Below are 12,571 nucleotides of genomic sequence, written 5' to 3'. Positions count from 1 at the left end.
TTATTAGGTGTGCATAATTATTAGGCAGCCTCATTACCTCTGGTAAAATGGGCCAAAAAAGAAATTTAACTGACACTGAAAAACCCAAAATGTAAAATGCCTTTCAGACAGATGCGACACTCTTTAAATAGCTAAACTATTGAGGTGTGACCACCGGACATTCAAACGTTTTGTTGCGGATAGTCAACTGGGGCGCAAAAACCGCATGGGGAAGAAAAGGCGCAAATTAACTGCAAAAGACTTGAGAAGAATTAAACGTCAAACTACCAGGAACCCATTATCCTCCAGTGCCACCGTATTCCAGAACTGCAACCTACCTGGAGAGTTCAGAAGTACAAGGTGTCAAGTGCTCAGAGACATGGCCAAGGTCAAGAAGACTGAAACAAGACCACCACTGAATAAGATTCACAAGTTGAAGCGTCAAGATTGGGCAAAGAAATACCTGAAGACAGATTTTTCTAAGGTTTTATGGACAGATGAAATGAAAGTGACTCTTGATGGACCAAATGGATGGGCCCGAGGCTGGATCAGTAATGGACACAGGGCACCACTTTGAGTCAGGTGCCAGCAAGGTGAAGGAGGGGTACTGGTATGGGCTGCTATCATTGAGGATGAGGTAGTTGGACCTTTTCGGGTTGAAGATGGACTGAAACTCAACTCCCAAACCTACTGCCAGTTTCTGGAAGATTCTTTCGTCAAACAGTGGTACAGGAAGACGTCCTCAGCATTCTAGAAGGCCATGATCTTTATGCAGGACAATGCTCCATCACATGCATCCAAGTACTCCACTGCTTGGCTAGCCAGCAAGGGCCTCAAAGATTCCTGAATAATTACCTGGCCCCCTTCCTCACCTGACTTAAATCCTATTGAGAACTTGTGGGCCCTTCTCAAACGTGAGATTTACAGTGATGGAAGACAATACACATTTTTGAACAGCATTTGGGAGGCTGTGGTTGCTGCTTCAGCGAAAATTGATTGTGAACAGATCAAGAAACTGACAGACTCCATGGATGGAAGGCTCATGGCAGTTATTGAAAATAAGGGTGGCTATATTGGTCACTGAATATTTTTGAAAGGCCAAAAATGTTATATAATTGTAATTTGTGTTATCTGTTACACTTACTCTAAAATTTGAGAATAAACAAGTGAGTTGAGAGAAATTATTTTTCTAATTTTGTTGCCTAATAATTGTGCACACTAATAGTTGCCTAATAATTGTGCACACTTATATATTTCCCCGAGAAAGACAAAACTCACTTTTCCTTTGTTAAACATTCAGATTTGAGGTTCAATAACATTTTGGATTGACTGAGAGCATTGTGTTTGTTCAACAATAAAATTAATCCAGAGGAATACAATTTGCCTAATTGTGCACGCAGTGTACAGTGGGGGAAAAAAAGTATTTGATCCCCTGCTGATTTTGTACGTTTGCCCACTTACAAAGAAATGATCAGTCTATAATTTTAATAGTAGGTTTATTTGAACAGTGAGAGACAGAATAACAACAACAAAAATCCAGAAAAACGCATGTCAAAAATGTTATAAAATGATTTGCATTTTAATGAGGGAAATAAGTATTTGACCCCTCTGCAAAACATGACTTAGTACTTGGTGGCAAAACCCTTGTTGGCAATCACAGAGGTCAGACGTTTCTTGTAGTTGGCCACCAGGTTTGCACACATCTCAGGAGGGATTTTGTCCCACTCCTCTTTGCAGATCTTCTCCAAGTCATTAAGGTTTCGAGGCTGACGTTTGACAACTCGAAGCTTCAGCTCCCTCCACAGATTTTCTATGGGATTAAGGTCTGGAGACTGGCTAGGCCACTCCAGGACCTTAATGTGCTTCTTCTTGAGCCACTCCTTTGTTGCCTTGGCCGTGTGTTTTGGGTCATTGTCATGCTGGAATACCCATCCACGACCCATTTTCAATGCCCTGGCTGAGGGAAGGAGGTTCTCACCCAAGATTTGACGGTACATGGCCCTGTCCATCGTCCCTTTGATGCGGTGAAGTTGTGCTGTCCCCTTAGCAGAAAACCCCCCCCAAAGCATAATGTTTCCACCTCCATGTTTGACGGTGGAGATGGTGTTCTTGGGGTCATAGGCAGCATTCCTCCTCCTCCAAACACGGCGATCCTACCGTGTAGTTCTGGGCTGATTCCTCACCGTTCTCATGATCATTGCAACTCCACGAGGTGAGATCTTGCATGGAGCCCCAGGCCGAGGGATATTGACAGTTCTTTTGTGTTTCTTCCATTTCCGAATAATCGCACCAAATGTTGTCACCTTCTCACCAAGCTGCTTGGCGATGGTCTTGTAGCCCATTCCAGCCTTGTGTAGGTCTACAATCTTGTCCCTGACATCCTTGGAGAGCTCTTTGGTCTTCGCCATGGTGGAGAGCTTGGAATCTGATTGATTGCTTCTGTGGACAGGTGTCTTTTTTACAGGTAACAAGCTGCGGTTAGGAGCACTCCCTTTAAGAGTGTGCTCCTAATCTCAGCTCCTTACCTGTATAAAAGACACCTGGGAACCAGAAATCTTTCTGATTGAGAGGGGGTCAAATACTTATTTCCCTCATTAAAATGCAAATCAATTTAAACATTTTTGACATGCGTTTTTCTGGATATTTTTGTTGTTATTCTGTCTCTCACTGTTCAAATAAACCTACCATTAAAATTATAGACTGATCCTTTCTTTTTCAGTGGGCAAACGTACAAAACCAGCAGGGGATCAAATACTTTTTTCCCCCACTGTATGTGGGAGTGTCCTGAAGTGAAATGCCTCTGGGGCAAAGTTACAAAATACATTTTGAAGTGCATGAATTTTAATATTCAATACTTTTCATCTATTATGTTACTTAACGATGAATCTCTCAATTAATCATAGAATATTACTGCTGCGTTTTTTTTAGTGGGGGCTCTAAAGCCTCAATCACACTGACAGCGTTATTGCATTTTGGTAAACCAGAATTATATTAATTTCCATGGAACGCTGTGTTTGCCTTGCAGCACTGCGTTGCAGAGGCAGTTGCAGTGCGTTCTGTGTGGTGCACACATTGGATTTATCGAACGTATGCGTCAAACTGTATGTGTAGACGGCTTGACAGAAATGGTTGCAGAAGGTGAGTGTTGAACTTTTGTTGCACACATATCCAGAGAATGCTGCGTACCATTTTGCGCGATGACGCTGTTGGTGTGATCAAGGCGCAAGATGGCAACCACCTCACTCTCTCCCATTTAACCAGTGGAAACAATTACTATTAGAAGCTCTAACATCAGAACTATCCACAGCTAGAATGAATGGTGCTAGTCAAGGAACAATTGAGACCTGGACGAATATACTTAACTCTGTAAAGAACAATCTCAGCTAAAGCCCCACACATACAAGCCAATTATATACACTACAGTTCAAAGGTTTGGGGGTCACTTAGAAATGTCAGAACCGTAGGATAAATAACTGGGGCAAACAATGAAAGATCTTACAATATTCGATGATGACATTTCTCTAAAACAGGCTACATGTGTACTACCAAGTCAGAACAGTAGGCTATATGCCTATTCATTCAGCACTTCTGAAATGGACAACGACATTTCAGAACATGGGCTGTTCTTACAGTATTCTCCCTGTACACCAAGTCCGAACAGTACGTTAAATTAACAGGGGCGTATAAGCAGACAATGAAAGCTCTTACAATTGGGGCACGTACGCAGGCAATGAAAGCTGTTACAATATTCGATGACATTTCTATAAAACTGGCTATAGCTTACATGTGCACAACCAAGTACGAACAGTAGGCCAAATTAACGGGGACACATAAGCAGACAATGAAAGCTTTTACAATATTTGATGACATTTCTCTAAAACTGGCTATAGGCTACATGTGTGTACCACCAAGTCAGAACAGTTGTACAAACAGTCCCTGCAGTGCTGTCTCACAATTGCCACACCATTTTAAAAAGCATGCTATAATTCTGGCAAGCATGTACCTATTCTCCTCTGTTTGTTGGTTATGAAGCTCGACGGCTCGTCAATATGTGGTGTCTAGCTGAGCCACAACGTTTGATTTCCCCAGTAATCCCAGTTTAACAGCGTTGTCTATATGTGATGCACAATTCTCATGTTTTGAGATCCTTTCAGACAGATGCTTTAAATCCTTAAACCCAGACTTAGACAACACCCCCTCTCCACTGAATTAGCGATTTCCGACTTGTTGTGTAATGTTTATGTTCAATGGCCGATGAACACCGAGACGTTTTATCTCTAATTGCTCTTCATATGACAAGGATTGAAAAGGATTTGCCAGTAGATTGTCAATGTGATTCATGATGATCATTGCTTGTCTGGCTTGCTAACTAAGATTTTGAAAGTATGATGTTGACATGATCAGTCCTATCAAAGCTACGGTAGATAAAACGTAATTTGATGTCAATTTTATCTGTGGCCAATGACCTTGAGCCTTATTGGACAGGCACTTCTACTGTAAATCTATGGCAGCACCCAAAGGGGCTTGAACTTTCTAGCTCTCCCTGTAGATTTTGCGGTGACGTAGTGTCCTAATGAGTGATAGAACACTGAGCCAATCACATCGAAACTAGGGAACATTACCAACCCCTACGCTCTGTATTTTCACTGGCTGCCCTACCACCACAGAAATCACTGAGCTAGGCTGAAACACCTGTATTTTGGAGCTGCCTTACTCAGTGCCACTATAGGGGATTGCTTTATTGGTGGCACTGTCAGTGATTTATTGAGAATTCAAGGCACACTTAAACAGCATGGCTTCCACAGCATTCTGCAGCGATACACCATCCCATATGGTTTGGGCTTAGTGGGACTATCATTTGTTTTTCAACAGGACAATTACCCAACACACCTCCAGCACCCCCACACCATCACACCTCCTACTCCATTATTCACGGTGGGAACTACACATGTGGAGATCATCAGTTCACCTACTCTGCGTCTCACAAACACATGGCGGTTGGAACCAAAAATCTCAAATTTGTACTTGTCAGACCAATGGACAGATGTCCACTGGTCTAATGTCCATTGCTCGTGTTTCTTGGCCCAAGAAAGTCCCTTCTTCTTTTTGGTGTCCTTTAGCAGTGGTTTCTTTGCAGAAATTTGACCATGAAGGCCTGTCTCCTCTGAACAGTTGATGTTGAGGTGTGTCTGTTACTTGAACTCTGAAGCATTTATTTGGGCTGCAATTTCTGAGGCTCGTAACTCTAATGAACTTATCTTCTGCAGCAGAGGTAACTCTGGGTCTTCCTTTCCTGTGGCGGTCCTCATGGGAGCCAGTTTCATCATAGCGCTTGATGGTTTTTGCGACTGCACTTGAAGAAACTTTCAAAGTCTTTAAAATTTTCTGGATTGACTGACCTTCAAGTCTTAAAGTAATGATGGACTGTCGTTACTCTTTGCTTATTTGAGCTGTTCTTGCCATAATATGGACTTAGCCCTATTTGGTAAAAGACCATCTTCTGTATACTACCCCCACCTTGTCATAACAAACGCATTAAGTAAAGAAATTCTACAAATTATATTTTACCAAGGCACACCTGTTATTTGAAATGCATTCCAGGTGACTACCTCATGAAGCTGGTTGAGAGAATACCAAGAGTTTACAAAGCTGTCATCAAGGCAAAGGGTGGCTACTTCGAAGAATCTCATTTTAAATATATTTATATTTGTTTAACACTTTTTTTTGGTTACTACATGATTCCATATGTGTTATTTCATAGTTTTGATGTCTTCACTATTATTCTACAATGTAGAAAATAGTAAAAATAGAGAAAACCCTGGAATGAGTAGGTGTGTCCAAACTTTTGACTGGTACTATATACACTGCTCAAAAAAATAAAGGGAACACTAAAATAACACATCCTAGATCTGAATGAATGAAATAATCTTATTAAATGTTTTTTTCTTTACATAGTTGAATGTGCTGACAACAAAATCACACAAAAATAATCAATGGAAATACAATTTATCAACCCATGGAGGTCTGGATTTGGAGTCACACTCAAAATTAAAGTGGAAAACCACACTACAGGCTGATCCAACTTTGATGTAATGTCCTTAAAACAAGTCAAAATGAGGCTCAGTAGTGTGTGTGGCCCCCACGTGCCTGTATGACCTCCCTACAACGCCTGGGCATGCTCCTGATGAGGTGGCGGATGGTCTCCTGAGGGACCTCCTCCCAGACCTGGACTAAAGCATCTGCCAACTCCTGGACAGTCTGTGGTGCAACGTGGCGTTGGTGGATGGAGCGAGACATGATGTCCCAGATGTGCTCAATTGGATTCAGGTTTGGGGAACGGGCGGGCCAGTCCATAGCATCAATGCCTTCCTCTTGCAGGAACTGCTGACACACTCCAGCCACATGAGGTCTAGCATTGTCTTGCATTAGGAGGAACCCAGGGCCAACCGCACCAGCATATGGTCTCACAAGGGGTCTGAGGATCTCATCTCGGTACCTAATGGCAGTCAGGCTACCTCTGGCGAGCACATGGAGGGCTATGCGGCCCCCCAAAGAAATGCCACCCCACACCATGACTGACCCACCGCCAAACCGGTCATGCTGGAGGATGTTGCAGGCAGCAGAACGTTCTCCACGGCATCTCCAGACTCTGTCACGTCTGTCACATGTGCTCAGTGTGAACCTGCTTTCATCTGTGAAGAGCACAGGGCGCCAGTGGCGAATTTGCCAATCTTGGTGTTCTCTGGCAAATGCCAAATGACCTGCACGGTGTTGGGCTGTAAGCACAACCCCCACCTGTGGACGTCGGGCCCTCATAACACCCTCATGGAGTCTGTTTCTGACCGTTTGAGCAGACACATGCACATTTGTGGCCTGCTGGAGGTCATTTTGCAGGGCTCTGGCAGTGCTCCTCCTTGCACAAAGGCGGAGGTAGCGGTCCTGCTGCTGGGTTGTTGCCCTCCTCCGGCCTCCTCCACGTCTCCTGATGTACTGGCCTGTCTCCTGGTAGCGCCTCCATGCTCTGGACACTACGCTGACAGATACGGCAAACCTTCTTGCCACAGCTCGCATTGATGTGCCATCCTGGATGAGCAGCACTACCTGAGCCACTTGTGTGGGTTGTAGACTCCGTCTCATGCTACCACTAGAGTGAAAGCACCGCCAGCCTTCAAAAGTGACCAAAACATCAGCCAGGAAGCATAGGAACTGGGAAGTGGTCCGTGGTCACCACCTGCAGAACCACTCCTTTATTGGGGGTGTCTTGCTAATTGCCTATAATTTCCACCTGTTGTCTATTCCATTTGCACAACAGCATGTGCAATTTATTGTCAATCAGTGTTGCTTCCTAAGTGGACAGTTTGATTTCACATAAGTGTGATTGACTTGGAGTTACACTGTGTTGTTTAAGTGTTCCCTTTATTTTTTTGAGCAGTGTATATATAGTACCAGTCAAAAGTTTGGACACACCTACTCATTCCAGGGTTTTTCTATAATATATATATATAGTACCAGTCAAAAGAGTTCATTAGGATTTTTCTTGAGAGAGAGAGAGAGAGAGAGAGAGAGAGAGAGAGAGAGAGAGAGAGAGAGAGAGGCTGACCGGAATGATAGGTCGATTTTTCTGGGGGCAATGAAGAGATTCGGGATCTTTCCCCAACCCGTTTCCATTGTTTATTTCCAGTGACCTCTTTATCAATCTAGCCTATTTATTTGACTCAGTTATCCCAGAGCTTTGTAGGCCTAAATGCTTGGGTGAATCAAGAACCAACCATTTAGTTGTAATTTACTGATCTGGTCAGATTATGATGCTGCCTTTTAAATGAGAATTAACAATGGTCCGCTAATGTCTGGCATTAGATACATGCTCAACATTATTATTGTACAGTGTAAATAAAGGTATTGCACATATTTTGTCATGCCTTTATGGAGTATGTCACTACCATCAGCATATTAATTATGAATATTTTGAGAGATTCTGATATTACAACTACTAGTAATTAGGCTACTATAGTGTGTCTCATGTCCCCAGTGCACCTTAGAAAAAAAAGTCCCCTAGGTTGGGCTGTTCTCTGACCATGTTGTGTCATCGTTGATCCTACAGCCTCTCATTTTCCATTAGTCAGCTTAAAAGTTTCCCTACTCTCTCGTCCGCACAACGAACGGCTGGTATCCGTTTCCTTCCACACTGGACGGACTAGCTAGCGAAGATGGCGGCGGCAGAATCTGATCGTGAAGTACCGTCTGCTCTGTGTACTGAATTCCTGAATTTCTCTGCCAAGGACACAGCTTCGGTATGTGACAGTTTCCATATGTGTATATATTTGATGTGATGTTTCTTATCAAAGGGTGCAGAGCGCACCAATTTCATCGACTATATTCATTTCTATATTTTTCCATCTCGACTTGTTTTTCTTCAATGCGATGATGATGATGGCCTAGGCTACAGTACGGGAACATGGCTAATGCTAACTAGCGTTCTAGAAAATGGCATTAGCTAACCTATGACATTGCATAACTGTAATATAATGATTGGAATCGATACTATACCAGCTATTTTATATTGGTAGGAATGTGTCCAGGACTATTTTACACAATACTAGCTAACGTTATAGGCTAGGGTCACTTGGCAGACAGTATTTTTGGTGTTGCCGGCCAACAATTTGTTCGCCACACTGTCTGAACGTCAAGCAGTTGTTCCATAACTAGCAGCAGTAGTTAGCTATCCTGTATAACTTGCGTACCAACAAATCCGTAATATCTGTTGTTGGGAATTGTCCTTATTCACTCCGTGAAATCCGCACTGTTAATGTTAACAAAACCAGTTGGGGAGAGTGGGGTGTAGTTAGGGAGAGCTCGACAGTTATGCTTGGGTCACACCGACAGTGTTACCGCAAAATAGCACACAGCAACCACTAGATATGTGTGCAACAAAAGTTCAACATCTATCTTCTGTTACCATTTCTGTCAAACCGTCTTCGCATACGTTCGATAAATCCAACGTGTGCACCACACAGAACGCACTACAACTGCCAATGCTGCAAGACAGACGTATCGTTCCATTGGAAATGAATGTATTTCTGGTGTCCCAAAACGCTGGCTCTGTCGGTGTGATCCAGGCGTTAACCAGCTAGCATCGTAGTTCCCAGCGTAATTGCTTCAATTCTGCATAATACATCCTGCAGGCACACTTTATTTCATGATGTAATCCAAAATTGTTGCTGGATATATGCAACAAAAGTTCAACATTCAACATTTGTTACTATTTCTGTCAAGTCAATTTGATGCATACATTGGATGAATCCAATGAATGTACTACACAAAACAAAGAACGCACTGCAACTGCCTCAGCAATCACAGTGTTCCATTGGAAATGAATGTACTTCTGTTGTACCAAAACGCAATGTTGCTGTCTGTCTGATCGAGGGGTAGTGATGCCAGGTTACAGAAAAGCTTGACGTTAGCTATTTGCACAAACCTAGCTAACTAGCTAGTTATTAATGCTACCTACTAGTCACGTATTGTTAATAACGGTAAAACAGATGTTTTCCATTCCCCAATTGGCCTATCCAGTGTGATACAGCACTTGTTGATTGTGAATACTTCACTAGCATGCCAGAATGTTTTGCAAATGTATCAAATTGTCAATACAGTGTCCTTGTACTTGGGCCTTCAGTAGCTCTGGTGTCAATCACTACCAACAGATGTGAGAACAATCCATAACATTAAGCATCGAGTCTAATTCTAAATATGCTAAACATTGTGTTGATCACACTAAACGAAATATCAACTTCAGTGGTCTTTCATTTCCCCATTACACTCAGCCTAAGACTACATGTTGTCTACATGTGACATCTGCTCCCCTGCAGGCTATATACCAGGCTAAGAGCTCACTCTCCACATATGACACAATATGCCATGTACTAGATGTGACTGTGCTAGTTTATCACTGTCATTTGATGAATTATTATTTGCTAGGATTGACATTAAGGGTTGCTCTATTGCCTGGGGCAAGTGAACTGAGCAGTCATGGAAGTTGAGCCTGCTCCGAGGTTGCCCCATTGGGCAGGTGATTATCATTTTTTTAGCTATATTGATAACGACCTAAATGCGAAGAATTCCAGTAGTCTGGTCTTTCTCGTTCCTCCCGTGTATAGGTAAAAATAGCTACTATTTCATGCAAGTGATCCAGTGATTGTCAGGAATTTTGGGTTGACAATTAGGCTGTTATATTTTATAGAGCCCGACCGATGTTATCGGACTATATTGGCCTTTTACCGCTATATCAGTATCGGACGATTATTCCACTGATAACCGATATTCAATAAATAGGATGAAAAAATGGAATCTCATACTAATCTGAACACTTGTGGTCATTCTCATGATGTCATTCATTAAACAACGTAAGAAATCAACATTTGTAAGATTTTTCTTGGACAATTGCTCTTTTGGGTGGAAATTTGAGAATTCAGGATGGAGGAAAAAGTAAGTTAAAAACAAACAAAAAAAATTCTCCCGGTGTAAAACAGTATATCGGCAGATACATCGGTAAGTTTTGTCCCCCCCAAAAATTGGAATCGGTATCAGACCCCAAAAAACATAGGTCCGGCTCTAATATAGAGCGGGAGTGAGTGGCTCGCTTATCAAAGCAGCAGGCCCCAGCAGAACAGGCATAGGGGCATGCCAGATACTTTCATTACAGGAAACACGAGGCTAATGCTCTTACTGTTTGACCATGGTTTTAACCTCCTAAAAAAAAAAAAAATAGGACGTTTGGAGTGAGGTGACCATGTAGAATGTGCTGCTCACGCTGATGCAACCAATATGATTTTATTTTTTTTTTTAATTTTTTTTTTACTTGCACAGCCAAGTCATTAGGGTCGCATTAACCAATATAATTTTTTTTTTTTTTTTTTACTTGCACAGCCAAGTCAAAGGGTCGCATTATGTGAGCCCTGCCTATAGGCTAACATATGTATGTTCATCGTTCAAGATTCAGCTCTGCTCATCATACAATAAAGACCACCCCATATAACTAAGTCAAATTCATATAAGTTGGACCTGGACTGTGTTCAATGTCTCAAGTCTGAAAAGCTAACAGGTTTGTTGTAATGTTCACGTCTCACTGTTACACCCCCCCCCCCCCCCCCCCCCCCCCCCACACACACACACACGCACACACAGAAATGGCTCCAAGTGACCGACCTGTACAAGGAGGTGTACCAGCACCTGGCCCGCTATGTACCCAAGATCTACTGCCTGGGGCCCAACCTGAACCCCCAGAGTGAGGACCTGCTGGCCCAGCTGCTGCTGCAGGCCCCTCTAGAGTGGTACCTGTGTGGGGAGGACCCCTCTACGGGGCTTGCCAAGCTGGAGCAGAACAACCAGCCATCACAGCTCTGTGGACACGTGTTCAGAGTGGGAGAGCCCACCTACTCATGCAGGTGGGGGTAGTTGTGGTCTCGTTAGACAGGCAGACAGAAAGACAGACACACATGTATGCTAGCTGTCCTGCCCTGTGAATTGGGTCAGGTTGGTCCTGTGTTAAGTCTCAGGTCAAACCGTAAGCTTCCTAGTAAGCGGTGCTGTCTCGATAAGGTCGAGGTCACTTCCGTTTACAGGATCAGCTTGACCATACTAGCTAATTCCATACACACCCAAGTGTGTGTTCAATGGAAAGCCATTGCAATGCACTCCCATGCTTATTGTACTGTATGTGCTGTATAGCCTAATTGAACATTCATTCCATGAGTATTGTTTTTATTTTTCCTGAACAACAACTCCTTTGTATTGGCATTGAGTAAGAGGGTAGCATGGGATCAAGACATGACCTGGTGGAACCTTGGAAGACAATGTTAGGTACTGTTGCTGTCCCTCCTGCTTCTCTCACAATCTAGCTCTCTCTCCTGCAGGGAATGTGCTGCAGACCCCACCTGTGTGCTTTGTATGCAGTGTTTCCTGGGAAGTGTGCATAAAGAACATCGCTACAGGGTAAGAAGGTCCACACAACCTCTATCATACACTCAAGGGTTCAGTATAAGCAGGCCAACAGCCTAAACAATGGCTAGTAGTGCTGAGCCATTAACTGTCATTTTGTTTATGAAACAACTAATTGACCCACGTTGGTTCAATAACATGAATTCCATTTTTTATATTACTTTTTTTTATTTGTGAGCCCAACACGCTGTTTCTCTACAGAGAAATCATTCACGAGAGAAGTCAAGAACAATGTGGGACGCTGGGCTGAAGGGAGTGGGTAGTTTTCATTAAGCAAATATTCAACCTAGTTCAGCGCATACCCATGGTAATTAACTACAATGACCATAATCCATTGCGCCTGTTTTTTCCAGCTCGGACAGAGACTGATCAGAGAGGAAGAGGCGAAGCGAGAGGTTTCACTCTAGCCAAAATCTGTCCAAAATAAATAAGCCCAATACTCTCTCTGGGCTTATTTTGGACCTAAGCTTGTCACCTGCCTTTGGGACAATGACTTCCATTGTTAGGGCAGAGACATGAGTATCTCATCATTATATACAAATCTCTGGAAGGATACAACTTTTACGCCTGCTACGTTAGGTTAGATGCACACAGACCG

The 12,571-nt window shown here is 43.0% G+C and overlaps 1 protein-coding gene across 1 annotated transcript in view; it reads left to right on the top strand.

Annotated features, from left to right (window-relative positions):
- Window positions 1-8,097: 8,097 nt before the first annotated feature.
- Window positions 8,098-12,571, top strand: part of ubr2 (ubiquitin protein ligase E3 component n-recognin 2) — a 43,228-nt gene continuing 38,754 nt past the window's right edge. The window contains exons 1-3 of the mRNA XM_082964719.1: window positions 8,098-8,270; window positions 11,161-11,420; window positions 11,889-11,967. Of these exons, the coding sequence (XP_082820845.1) occupies window positions 8,187-8,270; window positions 11,161-11,420; window positions 11,889-11,967 (423 nt within the window). The 5' untranslated portion in view covers window positions 8,098-8,186. The remainder of the gene's footprint in view (window positions 8,271-11,160; window positions 11,421-11,888; window positions 11,968-12,571) is intronic.

The sequence above is a fragment of the Salmo salar genome, chromosome 18, assembly GCF_965601325.2.
Source record: "Salmo salar chromosome 18, fSalSal1, whole genome shotgun sequence".
Lineage (NCBI taxonomy): Eukaryota > Metazoa > Chordata > Actinopteri > Salmoniformes > Salmonidae > Salmo > Salmo salar.
Note: the sequence above shows the minus strand (reverse complement) of the source record. Positions and strands in the feature narration are given on the sequence as shown.